This window comes from Carcharodon carcharias, chromosome 10 (genome assembly GCF_017639515.1).
Source record: "Carcharodon carcharias isolate sCarCar2 chromosome 10, sCarCar2.pri, whole genome shotgun sequence".
NCBI classification, from domain to species: domain Eukaryota; kingdom Metazoa; phylum Chordata; class Chondrichthyes; order Lamniformes; family Lamnidae; genus Carcharodon; species Carcharodon carcharias.
Genome location: NC_054476.1, coordinates 137010687 through 137029958, shown reverse-complemented (window position 1 = coordinate 137029958; position 19272 = coordinate 137010687). Strand labels below are relative to the sequence as shown.

General features: G+C 42.1%; 1 protein-coding gene across 3 annotated transcripts in view; it reads left to right on the top strand.

Annotated features, from left to right (window-relative positions):
- dtx2 (deltex 2, E3 ubiquitin ligase) overlaps positions 1–19272 on the top strand; it is a 55920-nt gene that overhangs the window by 11490 nt on the left and 25158 nt on the right. For all 3 annotated transcript variants that reach the window (XM_041198148.1, XM_041198147.1, XM_041198149.1), the window contains exon 2: positions 4741–5320. In XM_041198148.1, the coding sequence (XP_041054082.1) occupies positions 4741–5320 (580 nt within the window). The remainder of the gene's footprint in view (positions 1–4740; positions 5321–19272) is intronic.

Below are 19272 nucleotides of genomic sequence, written 5' to 3'. Positions count from 1 at the left end.
ATTATAGATCACGTTGCCCTTTGGACTCCCTACAAAGGACTGATTTGAGATGTCTTTATGTGATACAGATATGCAGCTGCAAAGAGGAAACTTACATTGTATTTGACTCTTAAGTCCTAGAGGCGAAAGGACAGTATACTAACCTAAAATACACCCACTACTTGATGGATCTCTCTCCCGGATTTATTTTCCAAATGCTATGAGAAATGATCATTCTATTTTGTGGGCAATCAGCTAAAGTAGGAAAATGGGTTTAAACTGTTGGGATATTGACAGGATTGGGTTGCTCGGAAGTATAGATAAATATTCTTTTGACAGACACGTGGGCAAGATTGTACAGAATGGTTTTACAGCTGTCTGCACATTGACAGTGGCTTTCACAGGAAACCAGAAAGAATAACAGGAAACATGTGCATGCAGAAGTGATTGTTGCAATCACAAAATGGTCCAGCTACATTTAATGGTTATGTATGTTGGACAGTCTCGTTGGTGGATTTTGTGATGCATAAGGTTTTGCGCAACTAAAAGGAAGGGTGTAAATTTTGTCAGCGCTGTAGGAATAGACATGGAAAGGCCAAGCAGGTTCACACTGCTGTGTTAAGCCATTTTGCAGTGGTCCCACAACAATATGGTTGGCCCTTAACTGCCCTCAGAATTGGCCTAGCAAGCCACTCAGTTGAGTCAAACTACTACAAGATTAAAATTGAATGAACTACCTGGTATCAAGCTAGGCACTGGACACTGCAAAGGCACATCAATCCAGCCAACCATGCAAACTCCTCCTCACTAACACATGATGCTAAAATTGAAAGCACTGTGCCTCAGGCAAGTCAAGAAACAGACCAGCATAGTCATATGGAATCCTACCTTTCAGCGAACTTCCCAGACAACCCACTGTAGGACAGACTCACCAGAGGTAATGGAACATTGACTCCGGACCTCATGGAGTCACTTGGCATTAAGCCAAACATGGACAAGGAGACCTCCTGTTGATTACCACCTACTACCCTCCCTCAGCTGGTAAATCAGTACTTGTCTATGTTGAAAACTACTTGGAAAAAAGTACTGAAGATAGCAAGTGTGCATAATGTACTCTTGTGTAGGTGACCTCAATGTCCATCACCAAGCATGGATCCATAGCACAACTGTAAGAAGATATGGATATGTTATGAATGGGCAAAAATTTGGCAGAACGAATGTAATGTGGGAAAATGAGTTTTTCCACTTTGGCAGGAAGAATAGAAAAGCAGAATATTGTAAACTGGTGAGACTGTAGAATGTTGCCGTATAGAGGAATCTGGGTGACCTTGTAAACCACAAAATTAGCATGCAGGTACAACGTGCAGTTAGGAAGACAAATGGAATATTGGCCTTTATTGCAAAGGGGATGGAATATAAAAGCAGGGAAGTCTTTCTACAACCGTACAGGACATTGGTGCGAACACACCTACATTACAGCATACAGTTTTGGTCTCCTTATTTAAGGAAGGACGTACTTACATTGGATGCAGTTCAGAGAAGGTTCACTAGGCTGATTCCTGTGATAAAAGGGTTGCCGTATGAGGAAAAGTTGGGCCTTTACTCATTAGAGTTTAGAAGAATAGAAGGTGATATCATTGAAACATTTAAGATTCTGAGGGGGCTTGACAGGTTAGATGCTGAAAGTATGTTTCCCCTTGAGGAAATCTAGAACTAAAGAGCACAGTTTCAAATTAAGGGGTTTCCCATTTAAGATGGGCTTGAGGAATTTCTTCTCTGGGGTTTGTTAGTCTTTAGAATTCTCTACCTCAGCAGCAGTGGAGACTGGGTGATTGAATATATTCAAGGCTGAGTTAGACAGATTTTTGATCCACAGTGGAGTTGAGGTTTAAGGGGGCAGGTAGGACAGTGGAGCTAAGGCCTTAAACCAGTTCAGCTAGAATCTTATTGAATGGTGGAGCAAGCTTGAGGGGCCAAATGATGACGACCTGCTCTTATTTCCTGTGTACAAACCAAGCTAAATCCTGAAGGACATAACTGCCAGCCTGGGCTTGCAACAGGTGGTGAGATAACCAATATAAGGGGAAAATCTACTTCACCTTATACTCACCAGCCTACCTGTTGCAGATGCATCTGGTATTCCTTGCACTGTTATACTCCATAAGGCCAGTCAGTGATGAATAGCACTGGAGCAAATATTTACTCAGTCTAACATATTTATTTAGAGTGAAACATTACAAGCATATGCCTCCGAACTCAATTGCACCTCGGTTTCAGTGAGTGTATCTTTATGTGCTCAAGTGAAACTCCTATTAATGCCTTCCCCCTGCATACAATTAAGCACAAATGATATACAATTAATATTTTCCCTGAGGGCCCTCTCCAACATGTTGTATAGCACTACCTAAATGGAATAGATTCAGAACAGATCTAGCTGCTCAAAACTGGGCTTCCATGAGGAGCAGTAGGTGATCAGCGGCAGCAGAATTCTGTTTGCCCATAACCTGTAACATCATGGCTGGTATATTCCTCATTTTGTGACGACTGTCATGGCTACTGTCAAGCGATGGGATCGACCCTGGTTCAATGAGGAGTGTAGAATAGCATGCCAGGAGCAGCAGCTGGCTTGCATAACAAGTGTAGTGTCGGCCTGGTGAAGCTACAACATGGGACTCCATGCATGCTAAACAGCGTGAGTACACATGATAAACAGATCAAAATGATCCCACAACCTACACATTTGATCATGGCTCTGCCATTCTGCCACATCTAGTCGTGAATGGTGGTGGACAATTAAACAACTAAATTGGAGGAGGAGATTCAATGAACATTCCCATCCACAATATTGGAGGAACACAATACATCGTTGCACAAGGCAAGGCTGAAGCATTTGCGCACACACACTCCTTCTGGGCCTCCTTCTGAGGTCTCCATCATAGCTGCGAGTCTTCAGCCAAGTTGATTCACTATATTAATTTGTGGATGTGAATTGCTTATATTTGGACGTGTGTTGATGTTACGGTGGGGGTTAATTTAATCAGCCTTGATTTCTTCTCTCATCACCTGTCTTTAAACAGAAAGGTATTTTTGATTTGTTCCTTTTATAGGTGGTGATGTATTTTCCCCAACCCCTCAATTTTGGAGTGACACAATCCTCTATTAATAGCCCCACAGCAAACTCCAAAGGGTACAATGAAAGCGTTAGTTTATTTTTACACACACAAAATGCAGAGAGGGGGTGTCACCATGTAACCCTAATACTTTCATACAATAAAAGAAAGGGAAGGAAAGAGGTACAAGGCAAAAACCACAGACAAAATAAGAATTATTGTTTTACATGTATACAGAGTCCAGAATCAAAGTTCATAGGTGTATTCTTTGAGTCCACAGGATGATGAGATTAGTCCATAGGGATTAGTTTAGTCTTGTAGGCATTGGTACAGAATTTTAAAATATTCTAGTAGAAAACAGTGTATGTGGGGCTAGGCAATTTAAACCTGCACAGCTCTGCTGATGGAAGATGGTAGTCAGAGGCAGGCTGTTAGCCTGGGGGCCTGTTTCTCTTTGAGGTTAAACAGCGACTGAAGATGGAATCTGAAAACTCTAATTAAAGCAGTTTCACCAGCTCAAGTCTCGGTCATATGTTGGTGGTTTTGGGTCGAGCCATTCAGCTAACAAGGCAAGGCCCCTTGTTAAAACCCATTGTGTCTTGAGCAGGTAACTGTGGAACCATTAGCACAAATTTGGAGATGAGTCATAAAAAGCCCTGCCTTTGTCCAGTGCTGTATGGGGCTGATGCCTCGCATACTAGTCCTTTGCGTTGGTTTGGCTGTAATGTTCATAAGAAACAAAGGGATGTCACCTTTTAGGAGGATGAGGACTTAGCTTTTGTCCATTGAAACTGGTCAGAATTTTCCAGAACCACCAGCACGTGATCAGCTGCAGCCATTTTATCAGTTCAGCAATTTGTCCATTTTTTTAAAAAACAGAATTTAAGCAAGAGAGTATGGAAGAAAACCAAAGTTTTTAGATTTTTATGCCTCCTTGGTATGATTTTTGGGTTGACCAGAAAATTATGCAAGTTATGCAACTTTCTGACAAGGCATGTTACTTGGTGTTGTGCGGTATGTTCAAACTAGCCCATTAACTTGTGTGATGAGCAAGTTATGCCAGGCATTTAGCTGCCTGTTCGGTTTACAATTTGGTATTCCCTGCACTTGCACAGTCACTCCCCGAATGAGAGGACGGGCAATTGAATTGTTCCCAGATCCTTTTGTTCCAGGAACCAAGTCTGAGGATACGTACGAATTCTGGTGTGGCAATTCATTCATTTTGCAGAAACATTCCATTTTCATTATATGCAGAAGTTAGAAACTACAGATGTGACCCTACTTTATTTTTACTACAAAATTATGCTCTGCTTGAGGTCTCAATTAGTGGATAATTTTGGGGAGAATATTATTTCGGGATGAAATTTAAATGGGTTTTGGGAGGCAGAAGAGATGGGCAATGTGCATAGATCTGAAACGGTGAATAGCCCAGGGTGCCTTTTTTATAGTAATTAGCCACCTCACTTTCAAAACCTTACAGGGAAAGATGATGTGCTTCAAAAAGGTGTGCTGTTAAGTTACTGGCTAAAGTGTTCCAATGAAAGGTGTCAATTATTGTCCATATTCCTTACTGTGTGATCATGAACCTGGTGCTTTACCGTGTGTGTTCTCATTTTAATTTAATTTCCCTATTTCACAATCTTCTTTACAGGAAGAATGCGACAAGTTAGGAGGCAGCTTTATGCTCAGTCATCTGCACCAGGACAAGGATTGTTATGGCAATGGGAAAATGATGAAGGTGGCTGGACAGCCTACGAAATGACTATCTCCATTTTCATTGAGAATTGCCTCACTGGAAGGCAACAGATGGCTGACTTAGGGCAATTTGGTTATAACTACGTAGTGGATTTGACCACTTCATGTCAGATAAACAGAATCACTGGGTTCAGGAGACGAGTTCAAAGACTTTCTGATACACCCTATCCATCAGCTGTTTTTGGACCATTTCACAGAGGTCAAATATGTTCTTGCAATCAGTGTCTAGCTTATACTGGCTCTGGGCCCATTTTAAATCGTAGTCGACACACTGTCTCCAACTTAGCAGGCCCTTCTACTCAGCTAACTTCTAACAGGTTATCTCTAATGGTGTCTCATAACCATGGATACTCCCCTTACAGCAAGAGGCCGGCATCTATGGGCCCAATGCCTGTCACAAGTACTCTTTGGCCTGCAACCACAGCAACTACTGTAGGTCAATCTACAACTTCTGGCTCACACTTCAATGGTTCAAGGTATAGTATTAAAACCTACTGCTATATGTTCATTTGTAATTTAAAGGACATTGCTTCCTCAATGATACAGAACATGTTGGCTTAATCTAGGCTCTACGTGGAACTGCTGAGGGTGAATTAGTCGCTGCAGTTATATTGGATGCACTCAATGCCTGCCCAGACAAAATAAATATCTTTTTCTATGTTTTGACTTTGAGAGCACACAGAATGATTGTCCATCGTAGCAGTCTCAATATGCCCTGGGAAGCATATAATGTATTTGAATGGCATAAGACTCACCTTTGAGCTAAATCTGGTTTAAACCAGCATGCAGTTAACAGCAACTTGCATATATTAGCACTTTTACACAAAATATCTCCAGGAGCTTCAAAGTAGCATTATCAAACAAAATTGGGCACCAAGCCCACACATGAGGATACATAACCAAAAATTTGGTCAAAGGGGCGTATTTTGAGGAAACAAGAGGCTTAGGGAGGGAATTAAGCTTGGGGCCTAAGCAGCTGAAGCTCCAGCCACCAACAGTGTATTGATGAAAATTGGGAACGTGCAAGAGGCCATAATTGGAGGAGCACAGAGATCTTGAAGGTTGTAAGGCAGAGGAAGTTAGAGATAAGGAGAGCCAAACCTTTGGAGGAATTGGAATGCTGGGTTAAGAATTTTAAAATTAACATGTTGCCAGATCGGGAGTTAATATATATCAGTGAATGCAGGATGATGAGTGAACAGAATTTGGTGCAAGTTAGGATATTCCTACTTGAGGATTGATGCAAGTGTACAGATGCTCCCGGGGGCCACTAAAACCAAACAAGTTCATTGTAATTGCAGAAAATATTTCAGTATTTAGCAACAAAGGCATGTGGGATGTAGAAGAATTTGACGAAAAGCAAAAATGTTTTTCTGATGGCTGGCTAGCATTGATCCCTCATCTAACATCTTTGAAATATTGATGATTTTATAGAATCACAATTGCTACGGTGCAGGAGGAGGCCATTTGGCCCATTGTGTCTGCACCAGCTCTGTGAAGGAGTAACTGTTCCCCGTTTCTCCCTGTAACCCTGCACATTCTTCCTTATAACAGTCTAATTCCCTTTTGAATGCTTCGATTGAAACTGCCTCCACCACAATCTCAGGTAGTGCATTCCAGATCTTAAACACACACTGCGTGAGAAGGTTTTTGTTCGTCATTTTTGCTTCTTTTGCCAATTACTTTAAAACTGTGTCCTCTCATTCTTTATCTTTCATGAATGGGAAGAGCGTCTCCTTATTTTGTCTGCCCAGACCAGTCAGGATTTTGAATACTTCTGTCAAATCTCCTCTCTGCTTCTCTTGATAATGTGTAACATGACAGGATTAGTTAATGACCTCAGAGTAAAGCCATCCCTAGGTAGTAATGACAACAATGATCTAATTTTACATCTGGTTTGAAAGGGAGAAGAGTGGGTCTAAGATGAATATCTTACACTTTAAATAAGGGCAACTATGTGGGCATGAAAGCTGAGCTAGCTGAAGTGAACTGGGATACTAGGCTAGAGGATAGATCAATAGAGAAGCAGTGCCAGACATTTAAGGGGCTATTTTAGAATATTCAGAATAAGAATATTCCTAATGTAAAGAAAAGTTCTAATGGGAGGGTCCACCATCCGTGATTAACTGAAGAAGTTGAGGGAAGCATCATATGTGAGGAATAAGCACATAACTGTGCAAAGATGAGTGGCAGGACAGATGATTGCTCAGAATATAAAGAACGGCAGAGAATGACTAAAAGGTTAATTAGGAGAAAGAAATTAGAATATGAAAGAAAGCTAGCTAGAAATGTCAAAACGCATATTGAGTTTCTACAGGTATTTAAAAAGGAAAAGAATAAGTAATGTGAGTGTTGGTCATCTAGAGAGTGACAGTGGGGAGCTAATAGTAGATAATAAGGAAATGGTGGAAGAAATAAATATTTTGCTTCTGTGTTCTCTATAGAGGATACAAAAAATATTCCAGTAATAGCTATAAATCAGGAGGTGAAAGGGAGAGGGGAAGTTGGTGAAATTGAAATCACTAGGGAAGCGGTACTGAACAAACTGGAGCTGTGGGCTGATAAGTCCACTTGATTATCTGCTCCTATCACTGCTTGCTTGTCCCTACAACCACGCCACCCCCCTCCACTTCTCTCTCCACACACACACACACACACACACACACACACACACACACACACACACACACCCCACCTCCCCACCACCTTAAGCCAGCTTATATTTCACCCCTCTCCTTGGATTCACCCAGTTCTACTGAAGGGTCATGAGGACTCGAAACGTCAACTCTTTTCTTCTCCGCTGATGCTGCCAGACCTGCTGAGTTTTTCCAGGTAATTCTGTTTTTGTTTTTGATAAGTCCGTGTCCATTGGACTACATCCTAGGGTCTTAAAAGAGGTGGCTAATGAAGTAGTAGGTGCACTGGTATTAAATTTCCAAAATTTGCTAGATTCTGGAAAGGTTCCATCAGACTGAAAAATAGCAAATATTCAAGGAGGGAGGCAGAAAACAGGAAACTATAAGCCAATTGATGTCAGTTGTGGGGAAGTTGTTAGAATCGATCGTTAAAGAGATTATAGCAGGGCACTTCGAAAAACTGAAGGAAATTGGGAAGAGTCAGAATGGTTTTGTGAGAGAAATCATGTTTAACCAATTTATTGGAGTTTTTTGAAGGAGTAACTTGTGCAGTGGATAAAAGGGAGCCTGTAGACATACTGTGCTTGGATTTCCAGATATTTGATAAGCTGTCACATCAAAGATTATTGTGGAAAAATGAAAGCTTATGGTGTATGGGGTAACATATTAGCATGGATAGAAGATTGGCTGTCAGAAAACAGAGAATGCATAAATGGTCTTTCTCTGATTGGCAGGATGTGACGAGTGGAGTCCTGCAGGGGCATGTGCTGGGCCTCAACTTTTTACAATTTACATCAATGAATTAGATGAGGGGAGTGATGGTAACTAAATTTGCAGATGACACAAAGATAGGTAGGAAAGTATGTTGTGAAGAGGACATGAGGTTGCAGACAGGTTGAGTAAGTGGACGAAGATCTGGCAAATGGAGTTTAATGTGGGAAAATGTGAAGTTCTTCACTTTGGAAGGAAGAATAAGAATGCAGAGTATTACTTAAACAGAGAAAGACAACAGAATTCCAAGGTAGAGAGGGATCTAGGTGTTCTAGTTCATGAATCACAAAAAAGTTAGTATGCAGGTAGAGCAAGTAATTAAGAAGGCTAATGGAATGCCATCCTTTATTGCAAGAAAAATTGAGCATTAAAAGTAAGACTGTTAAGCTTCAGTTATACAGGTCATTGGTGTGAATTCATCTTGAATACTTGTGTGTAGTTTTGATTGTCTTATTTAAGGAAAGATGTGATTGTGTTGGAGGCAGTTCAGAGGAGGCTTACTAGATTGATACCTGGAATGAGTGGGTTGTCTTATGGGGAAAGATTGGGCAGACTGGGCTTGTTTCCACTGGAGTTTAGAAGAGTGAGGAGTGATTTGATTGAAGTATATTAGATCCTGAATGGTCTTGACAAGGTGGATGTGGAAGGAGATGAAAATATTTTTGAGGGTTGTGCAACTTTAGAACACACTGCCTCAGAAGGCAGTGGAGGAGGGATCGTTGAATATTTTTAAGGTGGAGGTAGATTCTTGTTAGGCAAGGGAATCAAAGGTTATCGGGTAGATGGGAATGTGGAATTAAAAGCTGATGGGTCATGATCTTATTGAATGGCAGAGCAGGCTCTAGGAGTCAAATGACTTCCCTCTGCTCCTATTTCTTATGTTCTCCACGGAAAACAGTCCCAACTTCTCCAGTCTATCTTTGTAACTGAAGTTTATATCATTACTATTTCTAGGACCTTGCTGTGTGCAAATTGGCTGCTAAATTTCCTCACATTGCAACAGTGACTACACTTCAAAAGTAATTCATTGGCTGTGAAGCATTCGAGACTTCCTGAAGTTCTGAAAGATGCTATATTAATGTATGTTTTGTTTGGGAAGTAGTGGTGAGGATATGAACAGGTAGAATGTAGCAAGTTTATTTAATTAAACTGGATGAGGTTTCAAAAAAGGTCACGTTAATTGTATTGTCTTTTTTTAATTGCACCATCTACAGAAGTGCAAAATGAGGGATGGATCATTTGGGGCTAAGGTGAAGAGACTTTTTCATTTGCTGTGAATCTTTGGGGTTCTCTACCTCAACTGCATACTCAGCCATTGAGTATATTTGAGGTTGAGATCGATAGGTTTTTGGACACCAAGGGAATCAAAGGATATCAAGATAGGTTGGAAAGTAGACTTAATGTAGAAGTTCAGCCATTGCTGAATGAGGGAGCAGACTTGATAGGCTGTATGGCCTACTCCTCCTTTTGTTCTTGCATATAGCCACAGAATTGTTTGGATTTCATAAATTTCTGAACAAAAATGTTGAATATTGTATAGCTACTGCTCTCAACTTGACACTGATGGAGTCCTTTTCACCTGTCAGGCATCTTATTCAGTTGCTCACAGTTGGAGGCCAGTTTGAGATACATTGGGGTGGCTATTGAGTGGTTTTAAATTGATCATTGTCCTTCTGGGAGGTTGGGTGAAGAAACAGATGGAACCTGATTTGCTGTTAGAGGTACTGATCACTGAGAGGCTTTATTTTAAAATCAAATGATGATTGAGTTAAAAACCACTTGGCGTTCTGTGCATCAATCTCTGACTTCAGTTTAACATGAAGTATTGGGACCTCTCAGAGTCCATTCAAGGAACTTGGCATTCTTTCAGTAGGGCAGTGCACAGAATTGCAGTTGGAGTGAGTCTCTCACTGTGCAATGGAGGAAATTGGACCAGTGTTCTGTTTTCCAGCTGAAAGTTTGCTTCAGTTGTCATTCTTGGCAAGAGTAATGTTTGAATTGTTGGGGAGATGTGGAAGGGTTCTGCAATGTTTGACTTGTTTTGCATATGTTTTAAGATGCCATTAGGTAAATGCCACTAAAACAAAATAATCACCCACTTTGATTACTTTGGGGCATACGAAATCAGCCCTAATGCTGTTTTTTTTTTTGTGGCTGTTTTTATTAGAGCTGTCACAACCCCACCACCACCACACCCCGCCGCCCCATCTCTCCTCCACCCCCACCCCTCCCAACACTGCCAACACGGTCAGCTAAGGTGAGGGGATCGCTTGAAATAAAGTATTGTTTTTGGCCCCGTTTCCCATCTCCTGGTTCAATACATTTTTAAAAAGTAGAAAACTTTCAAATATCTTTTTCTTTGGGGTAATAAAATAAGTTTCCCTTGGATCTATAATTGGGTAGCGTTACTAGGCTTCATGAGATTTTTCCTCATGATGATGGCCAAGTCTTATTCTTCCTGCCTGGTTATATTTAACTGCTCTACTCAGCTCTGGCAAACAGTGCATAACTAACAGTTATTGGGGGGGAAAAAAGGAATTTCTCTATACCACCTGCAAGTTTCTCTCCAAGTCATACACCATCCTGACTTGGAACCATATGTTCCTTCACGTCGCTGGGTCAAAATCCTGGAACTCCCTTCCTAACAGCACTGTGGGTTTGCCTACACCACATGGACTGCAGCGGTTCAAGAAGGAGGCTCACCACCACCTTCTCAAGGGCAATTAGGAATGGGCAATGAATGCTGGTCTATCCAGTGATGCCCACATCCCATGGGCAAATATTTAAAAAAAAGAGTAGTTTAGGTTGAAAGCTTCAACCCGAATAATGGCCTTTCATCAGATTCATTAGATTATTTTCCATGTTTGCGAACCATTCCCTGTCTCGTAATGATGGTGGGGGGCTGCTTAGTTTCACTGTCTGATAATGGCAGGCGGGGGTGGGGATCAGTGTCTATAATATAGTCTATAAACACTAGGCTACAGCCACGGGTTAAATTTTCCAAATATTAATTTACTTTTCTGCTTTTCGGTTTTAGAGGTAGTTTTACATTGTGGGTTAGAATGCTTGGGAGAACCTGTAGGTGCACTTGGAACTTTTGCATCATATTGTTAAATTTTCAGGTCTGTATGGATAATTTGTTAGACTCTTATAATTTCTATTGAACTAACTTGCTCATTTTTATTGATCTAACTGGTGCATGTACATGTTTTATGCAACGCAACTTTATTTAATTTTATACTAACAAATGACTTCTGAGCTCTTTCTCCTCACCTGACCCTATTATCAATAAAAATATATTTCTCTTTCTGCTTTATCTACACTCATCCCTGTCACCTACTGTCCTTATCCCCAGTTATCTCTAACCATTGCTGCCCTCTCAGAGTCTTCCTCCACCTGTCCCATCACTCAAATGCTGTCATATTGAGAATAAGATCGGAAAACTAAGCAAAACACTGCAGGTGCTGGAAATCTGAAAATGAAACAGGAAGCTCAATAGAATTGGCAGATGAAGCGGCACCTGTGGAGAAACAAAGCCAGTCAGTTGATGGTTCTCCCCTAAGACCTTTCTCTCTCAGACCTGAAATGCTGATTGATTGTCATCTGTTGTCCCCATGTGTGCAGTCTTTCTTTTATGATCTATACTTTCATTCTTGCCTCAGTGCACGTATGTTTCAGCCTTTGGCTCTGTTTCTACTACACCTTTACCTTTCCTGCTGGGCCTATAGCAGACACCACTGCCTGATCACCAAGATAACAGAGCCTCCTGTGGTCACCAGCGTAGTGTCCTGCAGTCAGCAAGCATTTTTGAGGCTACAGAGAAGAAAAATTAGTGGCTTTTCTTGCAGTAGTAAGTTGAGTCTAGATGGCTGGATGGAAAAAGATGCTGTTGCATGAACTAATTTTTGAAATTTGCTCATTTAGGCAAGTAACCTACACAATACAAACAGCTATTTGGGGAAAAGCTTGCAGTGAATCAAAGTTATAGGAGATCCAATTAAAGATATTTCACAAAAATAAAATACTGCAGATGCTGGAATCTGAACAGGGTTTTCCACCTTGCCTGTTGACCTAATAAAAGTGAAGATGGGAATAGCAGCACACTTCCTGTCGTTCTTGTGACATGTGCATCACTTACTACTTCATGTATCATTTAGTAAAGTTTACAAGCAGCCTGCCATTCCGTTCTTTCCATTGTGCAGTACCACACCTAGCTGTGATTCTCTCAGTTTACTGAGCTTTACTTTGGATGTTATGGTATAGAACTGAGATGGTTTCAGTCTGCTTTCTCTCCATCTCTTGAGGTTGTTCTCTCATGCAAAGCCCAGTTCTACAGACAGCAGCAGTCCTCACAAACTGTGTCTGATCTTCATCCCTTAGTTTCACATTTCTGTCTTTACTGGGCACTCACATCTACACAACATCCAAGCTGGAAGTATGCTGTGATGCTCATCTGGGCCAAAGAGCTTGTTGATATTCACTGTGAAAGCTTGCTTGTATGGAAATGGCCACATTGTTTGAAGTATGGACTCTGACTAGGATTGACCCAGCCATGACCTTCAGGCTCATAGCAAGCATGTTAGAAAGGCAGTGTGGTTGGGTGAGGGTCTGAAAGCGATGGACTTTAGGGTAGAAGGGTTAAGAGGAAAAGGGTGGGGTCAATAAATTCAGTTCCCTTGATGTAACTGAAAGTATCACCAGGTTTAATAACCCACACAGCCTAGAAGATCTCCATTTCCCTCCCCTGTTTCTGCTGATTTGGTCAATCTTTACCAAAACACAAATAGTAGCTTGAGTGGAATTTTTAAAATTCTGCCAGTGTTTCTGCTTCTGTTCATTCTACCAGGAGCCAAAGCTGCTAAGCATTGACCAATGAGCAAATACAATGAATACAATATTCCCCACCTCCACCACCTTGCACATATTCAGCCAGGAGTTGCTGGGTCAGTGATCAGAACAACTTGTGAAGTATTGCTTGTAGCCACCTGCACCCCAGGCTACTTCATGAGAGCAGAAAGGAAGGAAAAAATAGGCAAGAGAGGAGGATTGCAGAGTTATTATGAAAAAACACGATATCTATTACAACATGAAGTCCCTGACTTTAGTAACCTGTCAATCACTAAATAACCAAGATAAATGCCTGCAGCAGCAACTTAGCTCTCTCTACTGTTAATATTGTGCTTGGCAGATTTTGCATGATATATGTTTCATTAAAACCAGAAATTTTGCAACCCCCCCCCCACCAAACTGACAGCTTGGCAAAGTTCAAAAAAAGTCCAAGGTGTTTTGTACTGTTGCTCCTTAATACAATGGAAATTTATATTAAAACATCACTGTACATGCTAGAGTTGGATGCTGCTGTCTGTTCTTTCTTTCCTGTTTTCTCCATCCTCTTTCTGCTGGAGTGCAATTTCACAGGTACCCTCCCCAAATCACCCTTCTCCTTGTGTGAGCCTGGATGGCAAATGTTGGCAGGACATGTGACCCCAATGCAAATCACAGCAGGGTCTGACTCTTGTCCCCACCCATTATTTACACATGCCCATCGTTCCAGCAGGTGCCACTGAATGTAGACCAAGTTCAGAACCACTGGTTGATATTTTTCTTCTTCAACCCAAGAGTGCTAAGTTCAGTTGTGTTTTCCCAAATGCTTCCCTGCTTGAAATGAACCAATGTGGTAAAGGACTGGGGAAGGGAGGAACATATCAACTTTTGCTACCAGCTGATAATGCATTCCAACACATTGTTCTATGTCCACATTCATAGCTGTAAGTAGCTTGCTCTTGCAAAATTTCCACACATTGTTTTAATCAAGATACTTCACCGTTAGGAGTGAGGAGCTGAGGATACCAGAAATGTTGGGGAACACAGGGTTTAGTGAGAGGGAGGAACTGAAAGGAATCAGTATTAGTAGGGAAATGGTGTTGGAGAAATTGATGGGATTGAAGGCAGATAAATCTCCAGGGCCTGATAATCTACATTCCAGAGTACTTGAGGAAGTGGCCCTAGAAATAGTGGATGCATTGGTGGTCATCTTCCAAGATTCTATATACCCTGGAACAGTTCCTACAGATTGGATGGTAGCTTATGTAACTCCACTGTTTTAAAAAAGGAGGCAGGGAGAAAACAGGAAGTTAAAGACCAGTCAGCCTGACGCGGTCATGGGGAAAATTCTAGAGTCCATTATAAAAGATTTAATAGCTGAGCACTTGGAAAACAGTGGCAGAATCAGACAGTCAGCATGGATTTACGAAAGGAAAATCATGCTTGACAAATCTACTGGAATTTTTCGAGAATGTAACTAGTAGAGTTGATGAGGGGGAGCTAGTGGATGTGGTTTATTTGGACTTTCAGAAGGCTTTTGACAAAGTCCCATGTAAGAGATTAGTGTGTAAAGTTAAAGCACATGGGATCGGGGGTAGTATATTGAGATGGATAGAAAACTGGTTAGCAGACAGGAAACAATGAGTAGGAATAAATGGGTCTTTTTCCGAATAGCAGGGAGTGACTAGTGGGGTACCCAGGGATTGGTGCTGGGACCCCAGCTATTCACAATATAAATGATCTAGATGAGGGAGCTAAATGTAATATCTCCAAATTTTCAGATGACAAAACTAGGGAGGGTGAGCTGTGAGGAGGATGCAGAGATGCTTCACTGTGATTTGGACAAGCTGAGTGGGCAAATGCATGGCAGATGTAATATAATGTGGATAAATGTGAGGTTATCCACTTTGGTAGTAAAAACAGGAAGGCAGATTATTATCTGAATGGCTATAAATTGAGAGAGGGGAATGTGCAACGAGACCTGGGTGTCCTCGTACAACAGTTGCTGAAGGTAAGCATGCAGCTACAGCAGGCGGTAAAGAAGGCAAATGGCATGTTGGCCTTCATAGCCAGAGGATTCAAGTACAGGAGCAGGTGTGTCTTGCTGCAATTGTACAGGGCATTGGTGAGACCACACTTGGAATATTGTGTGCAGTTTTGGTCTCCTTATCTGAAGGATGTTCTTACTATAGAAGGAGTGCAGCAAAGGTTACCAGACTGATTCCTGGAATGGCGGGACTAACGTATGAGGAGAAATTGAATCGGTGGAGTTCAAAAGAATGAGGGGGGGGATCTCATAGAAACCTATAAAATTCTAACAGGACTAGACAGGGTAGGTGCAGGAAGGATGTTCCCGATGGTGGGGGAGTCCAGAACCAGGGGTCACAGTCTGAGGATACGGGGTAGACCATTTAGGACTGAGATGAGGAGAAATTTCTTCACCCAGAGATTGGTGAGCCTGTGGAATTCGCTACCACAAAGTAGTTGAGGCCAAAACATTGTATGTTTTGAAGAAGGAGTTAGATATAGCTCTTGGAGCAAAAGGGATCAAAAGATATGGGGAGAAAGCAGGAGCAGGCTGTTGAGTTGGATGATTAGCCATGATGAATGGCAGAGCAGGCTCGAAGAGCCAAATGGCCTACTCTTGCTCCTGGTTTCTGTTTCTATGAGAGCCATTAATGCCCAGCATCATTGTAATATTGATAGAAGAAGACCTGCTTCTAACTGCTCAGGGATATAATTGTCAATCTACCGTTTAAAAATACAGGCCAGCTGACCTGTTTCACTTCCACCCCCACTATTCCTACCAAGCATCCCCATAACCTTATAGACATCATCTTATGAAGCAGTTAACAAAAGACAAAATGGAGTCACAAAACCATGCAATCCTTTAAACAACTGACCAAATGCTTGATTAAAGTGGTAGGTTTTAAAGGTGATGTAAAAAAGGAGAGAGAAATAGAGAGGTGGAAAGGCATAGGGAAAAACTGCAGAGCTTAAGGCCTTGGCAGCTGAAGGCATGGCTGCCCGTGATGGCGCGATGAATATTAGGGATGTACAAGAGGCCGGAATTGGACGAGTTCAGATACCTGAGGGTTGTGGAGCTGGAGGAGGTCACAGAGGTAGGTTGGGTGAAGCCAATGGAAGGATTTGAACACAAGGGCGAGAATTGTAAATTCTAACTTTGCTGGATTTGAAGCGATTTTTATTTTTATTCATTCACGGGATGTGGGCTTCGCTGGCTCAGCCAGCATTTATTGTCCATCCCTAATTGCCTTTTAGAATGTGATGGTGAGCTACCTTCTTGAATCTCTGCAGTCTATGTGTTGTAGATACACCTACAGTGCTGTTAGGAAGAGAGTTCCAGGATTTTGACCCAGCGACAGTGAAGGAACGGCGATATATTTCCAAGTCAGGATGGCGTGGGGAGGGGAATTTCCAGGAGTGGTGTTCCCGTCTATCTGCTGTCCTTGTCCTTCTAGATGATCATGGTAGTGGGTTTGGAAGGTGCTGTCAGAGAAGCCTTGGTGAATTCCTGCAATGCATATTGTAGATGGTACATGCTGCCTATACTATGTGTCGGTGGTGGAGGAAGTGAAAGTTTGTTGATGTGCCAATCAAGTGGTATGGGAGCTGCATTTGTCCATGCAAATGGAGAGTATTCCATCATACTCCTGACCTGTGCCTTATAGATGGTGGACAGGCTTTTGTGGGGGGTCAAGAGGTGAGTTATCTGTCGCATGATTCCGTGCCTCTGACCTGCTCTTGTAGCCACAGTATTTATGTGGCTAGTCCAGTTCAGTTTCTGGTCAATAGTAAACCCCAGGATGTTGACAGTGGGTGATTCAGCGATGGTAATGCCATTGAATGTCCAAGGAGTGATGGTGAGATTCTCTTGTTGGAGATGGTCATTGCCTGGCACTTGTGTGATGCAAATGTTACTTGCCACTTGCCAGCCTAAGCCTGGAAATTGTCCAGGTCTTGCTGCATTTGGACATGGACTGCTTCAGTATCTGAGTCGTCGCAAATGGTGCTGAATGTTGTGCAAACATCAGCGAGCATCCCCACTTCTGACCTTATGATGGAAGGAAGGTCAGTGATGAAGCAGCTGAAGATAGCTGGGCCAAGGGCACTACCCTAAGGAACTCCTGCAGTGATGTCCTGCAGTTGAGATGACCGACCTCTGACTCCAACCACAACCACCTTCCTTTGTGCTAGGTATGACTCCAACCAACCGAGTTTTCCCCTTGACGTAGCACTCGGCCAAATGCTGCCTTGATGTCAAGGGCAGTCACTCTCGCCTCACCTCGAGAGTTCAGCTCTTTTGTCCATGTTTGAACCAAGGCTGTAATGAGGTCAGAGGTTGAGTGGGCCTGGCAGAACCCAAACTGGCCGCCAGTGAGCAGGTTATTGATAAGCAAGTGCTGCTTGATAGTACTGTTGATGACTCTTTCCATTGCTTATGATCGAGAATAGACTGATGGGGCGGTAATTGGCTGTGTTGGATTTGTTCTGCTTTTTGTGTACAGGACATACCTGTACACAAATTTTCACATAGCTGGGTAGATGCCAGTGTTGTAGCTGTACTGGAACAGCTTGGTTAGGGGTGCAGTGGTTGTAGATTAATGAGCTAAGATAAAAGCAAAATTCTGTGGATGCTGGAAATCTGGAATAAGAACATGAAATGCTGGAAAAGCTCACCAGCTCTGGCAGCATCTGTGGAGAGAGGAACAGAGTTAACATTTCGAGCCCATATGTTGATCAGCGAGCAGCAGGTAGTGGGTAAATGGGACATGGTGAATGCTCCTTTTCAGAGGTTGGATAATGGGAGGAAGATCAGAAGAGAAATAGCATAGTTGAGTCTAGAGGCAGCAAGGGTTTCAGCAGTGGATGAACTGAGAAGGGTGGACTCAGGTGATGTTGCACAGGTGGAAGTAGGAGTCAATGATGGAGAGAGTATGGAGCCAGAAGCTCAAGCTGAATGCTGCAGCTGTGAACTATCTGGTTCAGCTAAAGGCACTGTCTGGGGAGGAAATTTATGCTTATGCAAAACTGAATGTTGGACAAATGAGTCAATGGAAGGAATGAAACAGTTGGTAGTAAGATGGAACTGGGTGTTATCAGCATACCTGTGGGGTTTATTTTTATCTAATGGATATTTTTGCACAGCTGACAACATGGGTCAGGATGTAAAATGTTTCACTCTGCCAGACTGGTTAAATATCTAATTCTATAATTTTATTTTTCTCACTATGGGGAATTTTCATGATGTCAGACAGTTGTGCAGCTTTGGGTTCTGTAAAAAGGAAAATTATCAATTTACAACTAACCAGTGAACTTTTCTCAGGTTTTTATTGGGTAAGGGAGAACTGAAAGCATCAAAATGCCCCTCCATAGCTTCATCTGCAGTGAAGGTGTGAACCTGCTCACTGAAATACTATGTTTGCAACTCTTGCCACTTGTTTATACCAGCTATTTTCAACTCACCCTTACAAAAAGACACAGATTACAAGTTGAGCCAATTCCTTAATTTATTGAAGCAAATGGCTCCGTGGCTTTGATCACCGTGTGGCTTTGATCACCGTATGTCTGGAAGATGGTTATGTTTAGCTTCTGGCCTTTTAAGGCTTCTGCTCAGATGTAATCTGTGGGGAAGTGGTCTACGTAAGTCCTGAGGTCAGCTAGAGTTTAACAGCTGTTTGCTGAGGGAAGTCTGGACTTGGAAAGTTTTGGTTCCACGTCAGAAATAAACATAGGCACCTTTCCTCATTTATGTGTGCAATTTTGACACGTAATTGTGATGCCTGAAGTGTGCCAGCTACACTCCAACTTCTACACAGATAATTACTGTCAAATATTACAGGAATGCATTAATGCTGCAGAACGAGGAAGCAACTTTACTTGAGAAAGGCAAAACACAGTCAACCATGTGTATTTTATTAAAAACCTGAATGCGCTTAAGCAAAACACTTGAAGCAAAACAATTTCTGAACTCTCAGCTAGAGCAGCAATGGGAACGCTATGATCGACTCCTATGCTCTTGGGTAAGAACTGATCAAGCCTCCTGTTCCTGGTCACTGCCCTGTGAGCCTGATGGAAAGTTCACATCCCTGGGGTGGACTAGACTTTGATGCTTTATTTTGTTTTCTCATTAGGGCTTCACAGTGATCCCTTTTCCTGAGAACTTCAAGAGCTCT